Below are 19,173 nucleotides of genomic sequence, written 5' to 3'. Positions count from 1 at the left end.
GACACATTGCCCTATTAGCTGGGCAATCTTCTAGTGCTACATCATATTTGCAGCATTAATTAATGTGAGACACCTAACTATATCAGGAAAAAGCTAAAGAGACTTGGTAAACTAAATTGTCTTGAATGCAATGATGTGAAGTTGGGGTTCTGCAATGTGAAGTTGAAGTTGTGAAGTTATAAGTTTTGGAATTTAAAGTTGAATTTCTCTCCTACTATAGATTTTGCCAGCAAACTATATATATATATATATATGATGTAATTAAATTTTAGTTAATAATACATGGCAGAGCACAATGATGCAATGGATTCAACAATTCAAGCTAGCATGCTCATGTAGGATAGACACTAGTATTTAATTAATCAAGGTTCTATTGCTTTATCACACAAAACTCAAAAGCAGCCCACATTACAAAAATCTACCAATATTAAAGCTACTAATATTAAAGTCAGAAATGCTAAATAAAAAAAAATTGGACAATAAAAATTTTCAAAATCATCAATTCTATGATGTATTAGTATTAATCATATTTTGATTTTACTACTTAAATCAATAGTATATAATAAACACAATAAATGCATTGAATGCTACTTTCTTCTTCTTGAAACAATACTATTGAAGCCTTAAGAGGCATAATTTCGCCTCATATTCTGAAATTTCCTTGATTGGAATAATGCTTTCAGCGTAAACAAATAGCTGCCTTGTGTGCTTAGGCACGTGGATTCCAAAATCCTGAAGCTTTCCAGTGCAAGGATCAAACATAATTAGTGAATTGTTTTTACTTAGCAGAAACAATTCTCCATTCTTCCATAGTGCCAACGGCCTCTTGACTCCAACAATAGGCCCAATTGTAAGTTTTTTAGTCCATGAAAATCCATTCAAGACCCATATCCTATAACATTTTTCCATGCCAATCCCTTGGATGAACAATTGTAGCAAGAGCTTCATTAAAGGAAGCGATACACCAACAACACTGAAGATTAGACATACCGAAATTCGGCAAAGGTAATGTTGAGAAAACTTCTTCAGCCATGTCGAAAGAAAGGATCAGGTATCTACCATCATATCCCGCAGCTTTCCAATAGTAATTACCATTTATGTAAGTGTTAAAAAAGAAAGTATTAACAAAGACTTTAGGATTAGAAATTTCTCTCCAAGAATTTGTATTTAGGCTGTATAAATAAGTTAGATATATAGATTCTGACTGGACACGATGCGTAACCGTCATTAAAATCTTGTAATCATCCGACTTACTATCAAACCCGAACCCAATGCAAAAAAAATAAGTGCGATCAAACGAAGGAGGACATAGGATAGGGGACTTAGGAAGAAGCTTAGCTTCTCTCGTGGAAGGATTCCAAAGGGTAATCCTATAACCATCGTGTAAACAAAGCAAACCATTGCATGGACCAAACACTGTGAGTTGATAACTGCAACTATAGATAGAGACAGGCATATGGATATTTTCCTTGACTTTCACACTAAACTCAACATCAGGTCTAAGATGTTTCTTAATTTCTATTTTAGTTGAAAGTAAGGAGAAGTGAGGGGCCTTGTCAAAACCCTTAAAGAAAAGGAGATAGAGGTTATTGTTTTTATTATTGGTGATAAAATAGGAAGTTTGAAAAGAAGAGCACCAGGATTTGCAAACGCACTTGAATCTCATCAAGGCTTTAATAGGAAGCTTCAAAAGGATTTACATCACTAGGATTTCTGGCAATTCTTTGTTGATAATTGGCATCGACATGGAGCAATTCTTCATTCTTTATCTGAAACAAAGGATTAAGACTTCAAAGGCAAGATCTCTGCGTCTGCAGCAACTCAAAGAATACGTCAACAACCAACAAAGATGACGCCGCAAGCCAAACTTTATTCACGGAATAGTGAAGGGAATTGCATTTGCATTTAAATACTCAATTTAATTAGGGTTTGTGTCAAACAAAGTTGCTACTACTTTGCATAATCATTAGGATGGTAGATAAATAAATAAATAACTTTTTTATTAATTTAAATAAATTTCATGAATATGTTAGAGTTTTATATATATTTTATGTAACTAAAATTGAATAGAATGTGATAAATGAGAGGTTTTAATTCATAAATTTAAAACTAAAATATGTTTATGATCGGTCAATGGGGTTTTAAGAAAATATTATTTCGGATGAGCTTAAAGACCGATCTTGATTCTTCACAATGAGTTATAATTTTTTTTCTCTTTAGTTTCAAAAATAAAAAATTTTAATATTATATCTTTTTAAATATAAAAAATATAGTTTTATTATTAAATTAAATATTCAAATCAAATGTAAATAATATGCGCTTATTAATCAAATTTAATTTGTTAACACTTTTGGGAACAGCAATCTGCTTTGGTGGTTTGAATGTGCGCAATTATATATTAAATTAACTATTTTTTATCATCACTTTATATAATTTAACTTTATACCACTAGGAAACTTCAAATTCCATCTCATTTACTTCAAATGTTACTTCTTCGAGGAAGCAACTAAATTAAAATTATATATATTGGAAATAGTATTAGAAAATAAGGTGTAAATTTATTATTTTAATATGTTGGTAGTTTAAATTTATTATTAATCTTTTAATTGGCTCAATTACATATTACCTTATTTTTCGTTCAGAAAAAATGACATGGTATAAGAGGCAAAAGTTGACACAAAAATTGAAAATGTTTGATTTTTGTAATGGTTTTGAATGTAGCATTATTGCTTGAGGACACGTGGAATTGGAGTTTTTTCTTGTCTCATGTTATCTTCAATTTTTTTAAAATTATAAAACAACTTCCAGCTGAATATTTTGTTAACTATTTCTCAACAATACCATCAAACTTGTTTCAAAATTAAAAGTACAATAATAAAATTAAATGAATTGAAATATTAGTGATAAATTTGAACCAATCACAGAGTAAATAAGTGTACATTTGATGTATTGTCAATGTAGAATATTTTTACACTTTAACAAAACGACACTCAATTAATTTGTATAGATAAAAAATTAAAAATCTTTCAAAATAAATATTTTTAAAATTATGAATATTTATTTTGAAATATTCTTTGACAATTGGGTTAAATTCACTTCCGAATTAAAAGTATGATAGTAAAATTAAGCCAATTAAAAGATTAGTGATGAATCTGACCTAACTAATGAAAGTAGTAATTTTACATTTTAATCATAACATTAAATATGAAATTTGGGTCATTTGATTAGTTTATTTGATTTTACAATAAGTAATTTTGGATCGATTAAATAATCTGTTGAATTATAAAAAAATAATTCTAAATAATGTTAATAAACTTGAAACAAAAGTGAGTAATTAATTATATATTCCAATTTAAAAAAAATAAAGGAAATTCAAAACATAAATTCTTTATAAAGTACTATTTCAACCATATTGGATAAGAAATTCAACTTTAGCTAAGGAAATTTAACAAAATAGGAAACTGCCACGTGAGACATACGTGTATGTTGTTATCTCATAGAAAACTTAGTCTAAAGGGTTGAAAGAGATGGTTCATCGGATTTCTTTATTTTTTTTCTTATTTTTCACAAATATTAAATGTAATAAAAAATATAAAATAATGAAAGGTATTATGTTTACATTTAAATATTTAATTTAATAATAAAAATATAAATAATAAGTGTGTGTGTTAAAGAAAATTACAATAAAGAACAATTCATAGTGTTTGTGTCAAACGAAGTTAGTACTAAATAGAAAAATAATTTTATTTCTTAATTTAAATAAATTCATAAGAAGAGAAGGATGAATATGTTAGAATTTTATATTTATTGCATAATTTAAAAATTCGACTCCTAATTGGAAATATATTAAATTATCAATAAATTTTTGATATAATAAAATATAAATTTATATTTAATGTACTATTTAAGTATAATATCTATACGTTATTATTTAATCAAATATTAATTAAAAATTATAAATATTTATTTTTAAAATTTTTAGCATTTAAATTTATTTATTAACAAAATCATAACATTTGATTATTTGAAAGATATAAAATCATGAAGGTATATTAAATATAAATTTTATAATATATTTTATCTTTATTTATGTTATTTATTAGTGTTTAAAAAAGGAAAAAAACCTAATAATTTCCTAATTAATAGCTATTAAAAAAGGACTTTCACATGGTGACGCAATGTACCTATCCTTATCCAAAAGAATCACTTGAAAATCATTTTGAAAATAATTACAATTTAACAACCCTTCTAATCCGATACTCTTTCCTCAACTTACGTATAAATACGGAGTCTCTTCCACTTTTCGTCAGCTCTTTTCTCCTCCTTTTCAAACACCCTGCTCTGTTTTTCAATCTGTAAGTTCTCTATCTATCAGGTGGGGTTTTTATTTTTGTTTAAAAAAATTGAGAATGACCCTTGATTTTTCATGCGATTTCCGATGATGGGTATGGCTCAAAATTTTCAATTTTTTTGTATGCTGTTGTTGTTTTTGTCTGATATCTGATGATGGGTATTCATCAGAAAAAAAAAAAACAGATTTTTTTTGTTCTATCTGCAAAAATTTGATTTTGCTCATTACCTTTTCGAGTTGATTGTTCTTAGATTATTAGTTTCTCATTGTTAAAGTTTAATTTTTTCTTTTGGTCTAAAGTTTGATGTTTGACCCATTTTTATGTGATTTATGATGTTGGATAATCCTTAAAAATATTTTTTTTTGTTTTGTTGGATAATTATTAGTTGATATTATTGTATTAGTTTTATTTGTTTGGTTGGTTATGTTTTTGCAGGGTTTAGTTTGCATGACATTGGAAAAGAAAAATATGGCTGGCAGGATTTTATTGTTACTTCTTTGTATGAATGCGGTCTCTTTTATAGTGGTAAAAGATCTTCCTTTATAGTGTTCTTTATGTAGCTTGTATTATGTTATCTTTCTTCTTTCTTATTTTTTTTCTGAATTGGAATGTTTTTGCACATAGAATGCTGTACCACAAACATGCCCTGCTGATCTTGGTGGAAAATGTGCTGAAGATGATGATTGGGAAGGGGAATTTTTCCCTGGAATTCCCAAAATTAAGTACGAGGTAAAGATGGCTACATCCCAATGATATGCAAAATAATGTACATGTGTTGGTTAATTAAAATTTAAAGGGTTGTAATTTTTTACTTTGTTATTACTGAAACGCTACATTTTTCTCTTGTTGGAAGATTTTATTAGAAATCAGAAATATGTTTCTCAAAGTGAACAGAGTTGTGATTATCATAGCTTAATTATACAAACATATGATATTTAACAGAGATTTTGACTGCAGGGTACTTCTAGCAAAAATCCACTGGCATACAAATGGTACAATGCGGAAGAGGAGATTCTTGGGAAGAAAATGAAGGTTGGTTTCTATTCTTAACTTATATGAGACTTGTCAAGATGTTCATGGTTTCTGACAAGTTATCAATGATGTAGGACTGGTTGAGATTTAGTGTTGCATTTTGGCATACATTCCGTGGGACAGGTGCTGATCCCTTTGGTGCACCCACTAAGTATTGGCCATGGGAAGATGGTACCAATTCCATTGCTATGGCCAAAAGAAGAAGTAAGATTGATAGTTATTGCCCACCTTTCTCTGATTAAGTCTAATTTGCGACATGCAGTAATCTTCTTTGTTCCTTAAAACAAATTGCAGTGAGTGCCAACTTTGAATTCATAAACAAGCTTGGAGTTGATTGGTGGTGTTTTCATGACAGGGACATTGCTCCTGATGGCAAAACCCTAGAGGTCAGATAAATTTTTTGCTAGTACTTAAGTTGCTTTTAATATTTGAATGTTTGGATTTGGAAATGAACTGGTTCTTCTAAACTGTTTTGACAACTATCCTTTTACTTTTGATAATTGTCTATCAATAGTTGTATTATTGTGTTTGTTGTAGGAAGCTAATGCAAACTTGGATGAAGTTGTTGCCCTCGCTAAAGAACTTCAGGTAACTAGCTGAATGTGCAAAAAAGTGTTAAATGGATTCTCTCTTACTTAAGTACCTAATGTCCTATTTTTTTTTCTTTCACATAATTCTACATGTTCTTGAAGATCTCTTTACATCTTATTTACTTATTTATTTTTATTTGGTTTTTAACAGTCTGGATTTATCAATCAATATCACACTGGTAGTATGCACTGTGCCTGTTATTATCTAAGCCAGCCCATGCCATGTCATTTACAGTCAACATATGCATATCATGTAAACAAGTTGAACTAGTTTATTGTTTGTTAAAGAAGTATAACGATAAGTTACTAGGCGTCCTAGTAGATTGTCATTGTCTCATTTGAGTGCTTGGTTACCTACCTGGGGATTGAAAGAAATAGAAAAATTCACAATCTTGTATTAATAGTTTGGGATTGGAGAAGGGTTGTTAATTGGGGCTTGCCTTTTTTTAGCTATTTTTTTCCTTCTAATAGACTAAGAATCTATTTTTTGTCTTCACAATAATTTGGCAACTTGTTTTGCCATTTTTTCTTGTGTGGAACATTATGCTTGCATGTAGGGCTTCAATATTCACTGCTTGATAAGTTTTTGTTGCTTAAAACATGCCAAAGTTATGTGTTTCTTGAACATCTCTGTTACTTGACAATGCAGGGAGACAAGATCCGTCCTCTGTGGGGTACAGCTCAACTATTTATGCATCCTCGTTACATGCATGGTGGTGCTACTAGGTATCCTCAATTGAGTATCTTGCATATATCCTTTATATATCCTGAATAGAATGTCATTGCCTTGACCCTTGATGAACTTAATACTTACATCTGTGTTTGCTTTGCAGCTCTGAAGTGGGTGTATATGCATATGCTGCAGCTCAAGTCAAGAAAGCCATGGAGGTGTGTGGCTGAGGAAACTTTGTCTATTTTTGTGCATTTAGTTTTACGGTTGCATTGTTCTTTTTTCTGATAATTGCTTGTATGCTGCTCTGCTCTGCTCGTTCTATAGGTCACACATTATCTAGGGGGTGAAAACTATGTCTTTTGGGGTGGTCGTGAGGGTTATCAATCACTCTTGAACACAGACATGGAAAGAGAGCTTGATCATCTGGTAATTTGTTATGTTTTTCAATGTCAGCTTTTGTTAGTTTTAATGTAGTTAAAAGATTTACTATATTATATGCATTTTTCCCATATTGAAAGTTATTCAAAGTTGTTTCTGATGTGGTGTCTTAGTTCTCTTCAGATTAAACTATTGTTATTTATTTTGACAGGCAAGATTTCTTGAAGCTGCCGTTGCCTACAAGAAGAAGATTGGATTCAATGGTAATTTTCCATTATGTTAATCTTAAAAACTGTATGATAATTCTCCTTCCTGCAAATATGGGTGGGTAGGAAGAAGGTAACAAAAGAAAAAAAGACGCTGTTCTGGACCAAAGGAGTCTTCTACAATCTGAATTTCTTCCCTACTGTTCTTTTTCATTCTTTTTCTTCATTTTTCTGAAATTGTAATGGAACGTTATTTGATTCAGGAACTCTACTGATTGAACCTAAGCCTCAAGAACCTACCAAACATCAGTATGTTTCAACAATACCTTTTGTGCTTAGTAATGTCAATTAAGTCCCTTCTGTTCTTTGTATGAACTATGCTTAATTTTTCCAGGTATGACTGGGATGCTGCAACAACAGCTAACTTCTTGCGAAAATACGGGCTGCTTGGTGAGCTCTAATGAATTCTCATCTGATCCCTAATGTTGCCTTCCAAATGATCTTTGTTAACTCTGTTGTTTTTAATAATCATGGTTCTAATTTTCAGCATGCATTGGCTAAATAAAGTATAACCTAAATGTGTCCATTTGTTTGGCCAAAAAAGAAACTTGTGCATTTAAGGGGACTTGTCTCATAGATAACTGTTACCTGGTAAAGCAAGAGTTGATTTCATGAATGTGACTATATGTGCTGTTTGAAAAGTGAAAACTGCACCCTTTTAGATAAAATCAAGTGTTTAGGTCATGCTTTTACCCGGAGAACAAAGAAGAAACTGATTATTTCATGGTAAGAGTAGCTGGCTGAGAAAAAATATTATAGAAGGGGTAACCCTCAGCCCAGAGAATAATATCACCTAATTTGGAATTTATTGGGCTTTATGGTATTTTCTTATGTAGAAACATTTTGTTGTCTATGTGTTCAGAAACTGTAATGAAGTAAACTATCATCATTATTCAAATACCTAATGTTGCAAACCATACTTAGCAGAACATCAGAAATTTTAGTTGATCAGCTCTAATCAATGTTAGCTATTGTCTCTGTTGGTTGGCAGTTGCATTTTGACTAACTGTTCGCTCTTTCCTTTTGCAGGAGAATTCAAACTTAACATTGAATGCAACCATGCCACCCTCTCTGGTCACAGGTTTGTGATGTTCCATTCTTTCAATTTCGTGATTCTTGCTTATTATTTCTGAGTAAAATTGTCCAACAACTGCATGCATGTATTTTTCCCCTGCCAATCTATGGTACATGTGTAATATGCAGCTGTCATCATGATCTTGAGACTGCAAGAATCAATGGATTGCTAGGAAATATTGATGCGAACACTGGCGATCCTCAGATTGGTACTATTCAATAACTAAAAGCATCCTATTTTTTCAAAATTTCTTACTTTCAGTTCACAAAGTTGGAACTACAGTCCTTTTAGAATTTAAGATATGGATTTGTTTGCAATACAGGTTGGGATACAGATCAGTTCATGACAGATATTGGAGAGGCTACTATGGTTATGCTAAGTGTGATAAGAAATGTATGTGAAGGATTGTTTTTATTTACTTTTGATAGTTCAATGAGAGTTTGACTCCCAATGAGGCTACAGTTGGTGTTTTCACTTTTGTTTATTACAGGGAGGATTAGCACCAGGAGGCTTCAACTTTGATGCAAAATTGTGAGTGTAATTTTTCCTCATTAATTTTCTTTCACTTGTGATTGTATCTACCTAGACTGTCATTACTTTCATCCTGTTGAGATAAAAATTTTGACTTTTTATGATTTTGTAGACGGAGAGAGAGTACAGATGTTGAGGACTTGTTCATTGCTCATATTAGTGGAATGGACACCTTGGCCCGTGGACTCCGAAATGCTGCCAAGCTAATTGAGGTAATATATTATACATCAAGTGTCCTTCACTGATTGACTCCTTCACTTTCTCCCTATTTTGCTTTATTAATGCATTTGTTGATTATAGGATGGTTCTTTGGTTGAGCTTGTTCGTAAGCGATATTCCAGCTTTGACACAGAGATTGGTGCTGAAATTGAGGTGATGTGTTTCTGTAATATCTTCCTTTTTGGTGTAAAATATGCAAATTTTTATGGCTAATGTAAGTAATGCATCATCCAACAGGCTGGTAAAGCTGATTTTGAAATGCTTGAGAAGCTAGCCAAGGAATGGGGCGAACCAAAGGTTGCTTCAGCCAAGCAGGTAGTTAGATATATTACTTTTTACTATGTTGATAGGCTTACTAACTTCATGATTGACCATGATGAGCATGTTGCTCAAACATCGAGTAGGAGAGGTTGGGATTTGGGGTTGGGGTTTATAAAATGACACAAGACAATTATTTTCACAGAGTCGAGTAACATGTTCCATTTCAAGCTTCTTTCTATATGTGCTGTTATGTATGGCTTTATTCTAGATTATTGTCTAGTTAGATGTTTTCTCAGTTTGAATCAAATCTAAAAGGACTATTTGTTTGTGTTGTTGCAGGAACTTGCAGAGATGATTTTCCAATCTGCATTGTAGGAGACTGTGATTAGCATAAGTTATTAGAGTTTTTTGCCTTTTCTATTAGGAATAATCAATGATACTTTATCAATAATACAGTTCTGTAGTTGTTTACAATAGTTTAGTATATAATTTCAAAGTAAAACTTGTCCCCTAACCAGTTGAACTCTTGGTGGAAATGCATCTTACCATGAATGGGAACATACAACTTTTTTCGTACCCCTTTGAATGTTGTGTGTGTTGGTATGTGTGTGATGACAAGAGCAGCTTTGAATTGATCAAAGTTTGATACAATAAATGTTTGGATCAAAAGTAGCTTTAGTAGTTCTGTTGTTTTGCTAGAGTTTGATGTCAGCTATGACTCAGCTCAGTGGATATGGCCTTAGACCTTTTATGTGCTTTTTGTATTTAGCTAGTTGTCTCCATTTACCAAGCCTAGCAGTAGATGATTTCAACTCTTACGAGTTCTTATTAAATTGCATTCTTATCTGATGTGGGATAGGGTATCATAAACCATTCAGATGTTTTTCGAAGCTCACTGTATATGCCATTAGACAACAAGACCTTCCACACCATTAAAAAAACACCATACGAAATGGAAATACATGGATAAATTTTGTCACGCCACATAGAACTTAAACAGGGTTCAAGATGGTAGTCGCTCAGATCAACAAGGTTCCACCAAAGTAAACAACACCACTTAATTAAAACCAGCAAATGGCCAATGAAGATATCAATCTTCCTTCCCCAACAAAGTAAGAAGGAAGGCCTTGTAGTCGCCTGAGGTGTCCTTGGCGACAACTTGTTCAAGAGGCATACTGTTTCTCTTGTGGTAAAGGTCTTTGATCTCTTTCAGGTCCTTTTCAGCCCTTGTAACGATCACTCTGGTAAGAGCATCCTCATCAGTTCCGATCCGTTTGATCGAATTGCGCAAAACCTGTTGTAAGAGAATGGTAAATTTTGAGCACGTATATACCAACTCTAATGATGAAAAAAGGGTACCGAAATGGTATTTGGATCATGTAAGACTTAAACCTTTTCGAAGTACTTTTTCGGGTCATTGAGGCATCGAACTGCAGTACGCAGTGCCACCAGGAATTCATCACCTGACTCACCTAGCAATTTCTGGAGAGACAAAAAGGAAAGGGTAGAGAATACATTTGATATGAGAGCATGGTTTGGTTTTAAGCTACTGAAACGTTAATGAAAAAAGGGTGCTCCTTTTATGTGTACCTTGGTGATGGAAGTGCCTTGATCATCTCTGTAGCGGTTGAAAGTTGCCATGAGTTGCATCTTGCTCCTTGTACTCAGGATCCTGATAACTTCTTCATGGTTGAAAGCCTTGTCTTTGATAGCATCATGAAGAATATTGGCTTCAGAATTTGCTAGTCTGGTATTTATCTCCTCCCCATCATATCTGAATGCACTCACCAAGGCAACTAAGAGCTGCAACATCAACCAAAGACCTTCATTAATTACTCATTTCTTTAAAGGTTTCATCAACCATAAAATGAAGAAAAGAAAACGATGTCGATCAGGACATGCCTTTCGGATGTCTCCCTTGGTATGAGCAGCAACATCTTCCTCCAGGGAATGCTTGTAACGAGCCTGATAGGCTCTTCTCACAGCCAACAGCTCTTCAGGGGATCTGGTGCACGAAATTTCAATGATCACATGGTGATCAGGGCTAATTTTCTTTATGGCAACATTAGCTAGGACAGCATCTCGATCTGCTGGATCCAGTACCCAACGATACACAGCTTTCTATATTCAAACAAATCAAACTTAATCACTATCAAAAAACTGATACACATACTTCAGAAATGAAACAGAAAATGCTAATGATGATGGCGCCTGGCGTATTAACCTCAAAATCACCAGAAAGCTCTGATTCAAGACGCTTGATGAGATCTTCCTGGTACAGCTCTTCGTAAGCTAGCCTGATTTGCTTTCTCTGAGCTGCATTTCTATGACCCAGAACTGAAATTATAGCCTTCTCATCAGTCCCCCATCCTAGCAAAGTTACAAGGAAAAAAACATGTGTAACTCATAAATATTTCTTCCCAGTCTGAAGTATTATAAGAATAACAATGATCATTTCATAGAAAATTGTCATCTAATAAAATTAAAGGACTAAGACTAGAAATTTGTCAATTGTCAATGGAATAACCTTGACAAGCCTTTCGGAGAGCTTCAGCATCTTCAAGAAAAGAAGCCTGATGAGGAACATCAATGGTAGCCATTTGTTTTGGACTATTTTCCCTCTGTGTCTCTAGAGACTGTCAATGAATTTTGAAGGAGACTTGCCTTAAGACCTTTATTTATAATACTAGTTTCCTCACTATACTCTTTCTAGCTGGCCTTAATTTATGAAAATTAATGTGTCAGGTCTTGGGTTTCTTGGAATGAAATATGCTATCTTGATTTTAGTGCATATTTATGATCTTCCAATTTATGCTAAGCTGTAACATATACAATACAATACTTTCCTACCTGGTAACAGATGCTTCCATTTCAAAGAATATCAACTCTCATTTCCAACCATAAAATTCTTCTTACTGTAACTTTATAGACTACAAGTATATGGAATTGATTAGTAAAAGTTTTTCTGCTTTGCTAAATAAGCTGGACTCAAGTGCTAGGGAAAGGACAAGAAATGGAGCAGAAATGGTAAGTTAATTTAAGTCATGGTACTTTTGTACTAAAAGGAAAATGAAAAATCACTTCTGCTATTTACTCTCTTCCAAAAAATAAACACTGAATGGTATAGATGAATGAATCCCTACTCAAAAATCGGATTTAAATTTTGAGCATTTTTCTTAATGATAGATATACGTATTTCCTGAACCGGGTTCGAATTCCTTTTCCAATCGATAAATGAAATGAAATGGTTAATATTATTCAATTTGGTCATAGATGGTGAACTAAATTGTTTGTATCTGATAAAATCTAATACAGAGAGATCCAACTCAGGCTGATGAAAAATGAAATTAGATATTAGCAGTAAGTAGCTAGAAAGATGTCATTGTTCATATCACATCTATTCCTTTCTTGAAGTCTTCCCTATTACACTTTTTTCCCTATATATTAATCTAATAAATGCTTTCCCTATGTTGCTATCTTTTGATCTTTTTCATTTAATAGTGTTAGGTGAACTACATATAATCTTCTAATCTTTATCAGATACCCCTCTTTTAAGCCATTTTTCTGAAAGTTTTTTGATCAGATCTTTCTCATTGTTCAGCAAAGTTTTCTGAATTATAGCATGGTCTAGCTGTAGGATGTCTATGCATATACCTATGCAACTAATCAAGAAAAAATTAGTTCTATATACAGAGATTAATTGGAGCAGTTTGTCTGCTTTTTTCTTCTCACCAGGAAAGAAAAATAGAACAGAAAAGAATTGGATAAAAGAAAATCAAAAGGCAAAAAAGATCAAAGAGAAGTTGACATAAGAAGCTAGGTGGCATTAAAGGACAAGAAAACCTGCACCTACCAAGTAGAAATTTGGTGTATGTGGTGTTGGTGACATCAAAAGGAACCTTCCCACAAGATAATTAAATAGTTACTAGATATGACTTCTTCAATTCTTTTAATTGGAAGATAGAATGAGATCAATTACTTTAATAGTTATCACAAATTGTATCATATATTATATAATTATTTCTATACAAATTAGCAATCCAGGTGTCCATATTGTATGATATACCCTAAACCCTAGTGACCTTGCTGACTAAATGATATAATTTTTAATAATAATCAATAAAACTCATTGCAGAAATATGATTTTTCATATTGTTTTGAACTTCATAGTAAGAGACATTCAAATTGAAATCTCAAATTCTTACTGCAAAACCACTACTATATAAGGCTCAAAAGCACCCCACCGGCAGCTTAGTTGTCAAAAATTAGTTTTAGCAATATTCCATGCTTTATGGTAACAATGGTAGCCTCATCCTTTATAGACAAGGATTGTTTTGTCTATCAATGGTATGAATGAAACTCTGCAAAAGCAACTGTGTTTAGCAAATCATATATACCAGTATATGTTACTATATTATTGATCACAGTGAATTTGGTATGCTTGCCATGATAAGGAAGAGAAATGTATATCTCTACACATATAATTAGTGAAATTAAGATTACCTTTACAAGCCTTTTGAAGGGCTTCAGCATCTTCAACAGCAGAAGGGTGGTCAGGAGCAATGAGGGTTGCCATTGGTTTGATCTCTGAACTCTCTAATCTAATTAATTACGTACAAAAACTAAAGGCTAGGTGAAGAAAACTTGCTCCTCTACCTCCCTATTTATAGCAAAAGAAATTGTGTATGATACCCAATGTTGAAGTTGACGCCAGCTCAAGTTTATCATGCTTTTCAACCCAGCTAGCTCTGCTTTTTATTGCATTGAATTAAAAATTTAGCAGATACCCTTTATTCTTTTCTGATTAAAATACTGAAAAGCAAAAGCAAAACTAATTGAATTTCATGAATGCAAAGTGTGGTTTGTCAGAAAATGAAGGTGCATGGCATTGTCGTTTTCTAGTTGCATGCATGGATGCAAAGTGTCAAGGGAAAACATAGGATTCTCCAGCTATTACCTTCAGCTTTTTCCTTCTTCAGTTTCTGTGCCTTTTCCTCTTTATCTTAGTTGTAGGCATCCTTTATTCCTATAAATATCGAAATATTTTTAAGAATTAAATTTCCATTAATTAGAATGAGAGCACACAAAAAATCTGACACTGCAAGAAGTGATTGATATGTGTTCATAACTTTTTATTAGTTAATTTAAAAAATAAATTAATTAATATAAAATTAATCGATCAAACTCACACGTAATGAGTCATGAATCTAAAAATTTTAAAAATTATAAGATTACATATAATTAAAATAAAGTCTCATTAAGTGTTTGAATATTAAAAATCAAGACAAACTAAAGTAAATGGAAAATACTTAAATTATGATTGATATAAACTACTTAGATAATCATTTCAATTCTTGAATTTTTTTATTTCGTTATTAATTAAAATACAAGAAGTTTTATTAATTGATGAGTCATTAACTATGGCAAAAGAATAGGCAAATCAATCCAATTAATGGGCAAGTCTTCACACATTTCCCTTTTTCCTTCTAAAAATTTTAAGCCCTTTCATTTTCATTTTGAATCATGCAAAGCCTACAATTTCTCAAACCTAGTGACATCAAGATGGATGCTACTTATAGGTACAGCTAATTAATTAACCCACTTAGATATTGCTGTTGAAAACTTGGATGGTGACATATTTTGGATATACTTGAATGAACTATGAAGCAGAACTAGACAATTTGGAGTCACTTTCCAATGGTATTGAAACGTGTTCAAGAACTTCACATGATGACCACTGAAATTGTTTGATTGAAAAAGAAAAATTAAAGAAAGAGATTTCCAACATATGGCAGATTTGCCAGCATTTTGCTTTATGAGATTTTTTGTCATATATTCTGAGCAGCTTTTGGATGTTGGTTTTATAAGCTTTGTGGAATCCAGAAACCTGTTGGCGATTGGCACTCAAGATTTTCTTTGGGCTAAGACCAGGTTGATAGGCAAGGCTTTGTTGAAGATCATCCTTGGCTTTGCCTGGGAGGCTATTATTTACCTTTATCTGAGAGAAATGGCAGAGTTCATTGGCAAAAAGCCTAAGTCTATTCTAGAGTTATAGAAAAGCATGCAGGATGATAAGAATAATTATAGTAATTCTACATATTATAGACTAAATTAATAACTAGATTATGTTAATATCAGTAATACAATTAAATTACGATACTGTCAATGATATTGTTAGCGTTATATATACACACACACTCCGTACAATATATAATTTAAAATATAAGATTTTTCTTTTACTAACATGGTATTAGAGCCATTCTATCTTATTCTGAAATCATATCTCCATATTGTTTAAGTCTGCAACCATGTTTCCATACTATTTAAGTCTGCAACATATTCTGTCTTATCGTCTATCAATTAATCAACTACTTATCACATATTCGCCCACTTCTTCTGTTATGTCATCTACAACTGCTTGCTACATATTGCATGCTAGTCTGGTACATGTTTTGCCACATCATTAAGGTCACCACCTACCATAACATTTTGAGTTTTAAAGGAGTGTTAATATAATTATAGCAATTATACAAACTATAGGTTAAATCTATGTGGTTTAGTTAGATTAGAATACTGTTAGCTTTGTGTGTGTGTGTATGTGCATATATATATATATATACCTCTGTACAATATACAATTTAGAATATTAGAATCCTCTTCTCTTAACATAGGAGATTGTCTTCATTTCAATAAGTTATGATTAAATTAGTATAATTCTGTTAAATTATGATACAGTAAGATTACAATAAATATGTTCAATAAACAATTCAGAATATTAAATATATCTTTTACTAACATTGGAGATTGTTTGTTTTTGTTTAAATAGGCTTAAGAATGTCACTGGAACTTTCAAAAAAAAAATGTTACTGGTGGTGGATCTAATAAACAGCTATTTAATAACTTAAACTGATGTAACTTTATTAAGTGTTTGTTTCTATAGCAACTTTATTTGGATAAATATAATTACCTCATTTATACAAAAAAAAAAAAGATAATTATAATAATAAAAAACAAATGGTAAAAGTACACAGGAAATTCATATTGTATAGTGTTTTGTTCAATTTAATCAATCTAAACAAAATTTATTTAATTAATCTAGTCTATGTACATTGCTATTTCATATAATTTGGTTCTTATGAGTAACTCTGTCTAAATTTACTGTTAGAAATGCTGACGTAGCCTTGACGTGTCAGGCTATACTGACATGGAAAAAATAAAAAAAAAATTTCTTTTTTTCATTTTTTTTCTTTTCCCTCCCTCTCTCTACTCTTTTCCTTTTAATATCTTATTCTTTTCAAACTAAGAATCTGGTGGGTAGCTGCCTAGATTCCAACTGACTGCCATCGCTACAACCACCACTACTGGTGGTCAGCTGTTGCTCGTCGATGTCAAAAATGTTAGAAAAATCCCAAAAACTCTTTGTCTTGCCTTCTTTCACTTGATTGGGGTAGTTTTTTTCAAGATCTACTCCAATATTCCTAGGTTTACAGAAAGCTGAGAAAAAAAAATAATCGCAAGTTAATCAAAGCTATTTTGTGGACTTGATCTTATATTACAATCAAGCTATTTGTGAGAAATATCGATTGATATCCATGAACAAGAAATATCACATTCCACAAGAACAACAAATAGCTTGCACCGTTTAGCAGTTACAACAAAAACAACCATCATGGACTTTGCTAGAAGAAGCTTGAATCAGATCACAAATCTCAAAAGTGAATGATCAATTGATTGAGGAGCCAGTGCAAATAAGAAAGGAGGTTGCTAAACGCTTCACCCAATTGTATGGTACTAGGAAAGTGATGAAACTTGTTGATTTAGAGTGTGGAATCCGTAGATTAAAAAGGAGTCCAGAGAGGCTTTAGAGGCACCTTACATTAAGATAGAAGTTATGGAAATCTTACAAGAATGTGGTGGTAACAAAACTCTTAGGCCTGATGGCTATAATTTTAACTTCCTAAAATCATAGTGGGGGATTGTTAAAAAAGAAGAGTAATCTCTTTGGGGCGGGTATGAATTCAAATTTACTTAGTACTTGGGTAGCAAGAATTTGATGCAAGGCAGGCCATTTTCCATCTACCTATTTAAGCTTTCCGTTGAGGGCTGTTCAAGCTTCAAAGAAAATATGGCAACTAGTGATAAATCATTTTCAGTCTAAATTGGATGGATGCAAATCGAAATGCTCTCAATTGAAGGCCGAATAACTTTGATAAAATTTGTGATGAATAGTCTGCTTGTTTTTTTCATGTCACTTTTTTAAATGCCATAGGGAGTTAAAAATGAATTGGAAAAAATTCAAAGAAGATATCTTTAAAGAGGTAATGGCTTGAATAGAGGAATACACTATGTGAAATGGGATGTAGTTTGTCAACACAAAAATATAGGAAGGTTAGGTATAGTTGATCTCAAAATAAAAAATCGAACTTTACTCAATAAATGACTCTAGAGATATGAGAATGAACGAGATAACTACCGAAGAGAGATAATTGTGGTGAAGACTGACTATGAGCCAAATGCCTTTTTTACCCGACGCTATTATCAATAATAAAAACTCTAATCTTTGGAAAAATATAATTTCTCCACTTGTGCCTACTAATAAATTTTTCTTGTAGCTTTCAACAAACTTTGGAATTATTGTAGGTGATGGTCAATCTATTGCATTTCGACATGAGGAATGACTAAATGGAACTAGTCCTAAAAGCACCTTTTTACGAGTCTTTGCATCATCCACCAACAAAAATGTTAGACTATGTGACTTTGCATCAGCCATCATCAAATTTAAGATATCACTAGCAAAAAAATTATTAAAACCCATAAATAGACTTTTAGGTCTTCACACAATATGATCTTTTTTTTTTTCGAATTCTTTAGGTTGCAACATATAAATCTTTTCAATAAGATTTTCAATTAAAAAGGCAATCATAACATTTATCTAGTATGGTTCTAAATAATAATGAACTACTAATGCCATAAAGACTCTAAACAATAACCTAGTAGGATTCAACAAAAAAAAAAATTGTAATTAAAAACTTTGACAACTAACTTTTGGTTTAAACCTTTCAACCTTTCTTTTAGAATTTTTCTTAGTCTTGTATACTTGTTTACAACTAATGAGGTTGCAACCATTACTTAGCTCAACAAGCTCTCAAAAACTAGTGTATAGTATAGATTGTGTCTTATCCTTCATTACATCTCACCACAGATCTAATTTAAGAGTTAAAACAACTTCTAAAAAAGCTACTAGATATATTACATGGCCAATATCATAATCACCGTTTTAAAGATAGAATTCGTAGATGTCTAAGGAAAGAGTAGACTTCCTTACCCTTGTGGATCTCTTTTGTGGCATCTATTATACAACATACTAATGTTGAGGGATCTCATCAAGAAATAGTTGAACATTATAATCATAATGAGTAAAATCATTAATAAATGCCTCAAATATCTATAACTAGCGATAGTAAGGGTACATGGTCCATTTATGTCAATGTAGGTGAGTTCTAATAAATCAAAACTTTCCATTTGATCTCTTGCATTTATCTTGGTCATCTTATCCCTACAACAATCAACACATGTCTCTAGGTCATCAAAAATAGAAGTAGGCAAGATGTTATCCTTTATCAATCTTTCTACCCTTTCTTTGGAAATGTAGCAAAGTCTTTTATGCCGCAACATGGAAGATGTTTTTTTATGTAGGGTCTTTTGGCAACCCTTTCAACATAATACAAGGTGGCAATAATATTAATAGGAACTAAATACAATCTATATAATATATGAGTCAAAGAACATAAGCTAA

The 19,173-nt window shown here is 32.0% G+C and overlaps 2 protein-coding genes across 3 annotated transcripts; one reads left to right on the top strand and one right to left on the bottom strand.

Moving 5' to 3' along the window:
• Nucleotides 4,243-9,953, top strand: LOC18587334 (xylose isomerase). The gene is made up of 21 exons (XM_018129347.1): nt 4,243-4,355; nt 4,788-4,877; nt 4,977-5,081; nt 5,310-5,384; nt 5,459-5,588; nt 5,679-5,770; nt 5,922-5,972; nt 6,624-6,700; nt 6,808-6,862; nt 6,972-7,073; nt 7,237-7,288; nt 7,495-7,540; nt 7,626-7,681; nt 8,321-8,372; nt 8,495-8,574; nt 8,689-8,759; nt 8,857-8,897; nt 9,010-9,109; nt 9,198-9,269; nt 9,354-9,431; nt 9,717-9,953. Exons 2-21 carry the CDS (start codon nt 4,800-4,802, stop codon nt 9,750-9,752), a joined length of 1,449 nt encoding a protein of 482 aa, XP_017984836.1. The 5' UTR covers nt 4,243-4,355; nt 4,788-4,799; the 3' UTR covers nt 9,753-9,953.
• Nucleotides 10,257-14,183, bottom strand: LOC18587333 (annexin-like protein RJ4). Of its 2 annotated transcripts, none has more exons than XM_018129349.1 (6): nt 13,881-14,183; nt 11,602-11,747; nt 11,280-11,498; nt 10,968-11,180; nt 10,770-10,859; nt 10,257-10,671 (listed from the first exon to the last, which is right to left on the bottom strand). In XM_018129349.1, the coding sequence occupies exons 1-6, from the start codon at nt 13,951-13,953 to the stop codon at nt 10,468-10,470; spliced, it is 945 nt and encodes a 314-aa protein (XP_017984838.1). In that variant the 5' UTR covers nt 13,954-14,183; the 3' UTR covers nt 10,257-10,467. The 2 variants fall into 2 exon arrangements, with proteins under 2 accessions (XP_017984838.1, XP_017984837.1); XM_018129348.1 differs by lacking the exon at nt 13,881-14,183 and adding an exon at nt 11,905-12,187.

This window comes from Theobroma cacao, chromosome 10 (assembly GCF_000208745.1).
Source record: "Theobroma cacao cultivar B97-61/B2 chromosome 10, Criollo_cocoa_genome_V2, whole genome shotgun sequence".
Classification (NCBI taxonomy): domain Eukaryota; kingdom Viridiplantae; phylum Streptophyta; class Magnoliopsida; order Malvales; family Malvaceae; genus Theobroma; species Theobroma cacao.
This window is presented reverse-complemented; position numbering and strand designations above follow the sequence as displayed.

Bases quoted from the DNA above. Each gene is read 5' to 3' on its own strand.
- LOC18587333 (XM_018129349.1), bottom strand. From the start codon at position 13,953: ATGGCAACCCTCATTGCTCCTGACCACCCTTCTGCTGTTGAAGATGCT. The intron at 11,748-13,880 runs GTAATCTTAATT...TAACTTTGCTAG, and splicing joins CCTTCAAAAGGCTTGTAAAG to GATGGGGGACTGATGAGAAG. The intron at 11,181-11,279 runs GCATGTCCTGAT...TTGATGTTGCAG, and splicing joins CCAAGGGAGACATCCGAAAG to CTCTTAGTTGCCTTGGTGAG.
- LOC18587334 (XM_018129347.1), top strand. From the start codon at position 4,800: ATGACATTGGAAAAGAAAAATATGGCTGGCAGGATTTTATTGTTACTT. The intron at 5,385-5,458 runs GTTGGTTTCTAT...TCAATGATGTAG, and splicing joins TTCTTGGGAAGAAAATGAAG to GACTGGTTGAGATTTAGTGT. The intron at 9,110-9,197 runs GTAATATATTAT...TGTTGATTATAG, and splicing joins ATGCTGCCAAGCTAATTGAG to GATGGTTCTTTGGTTGAGCT.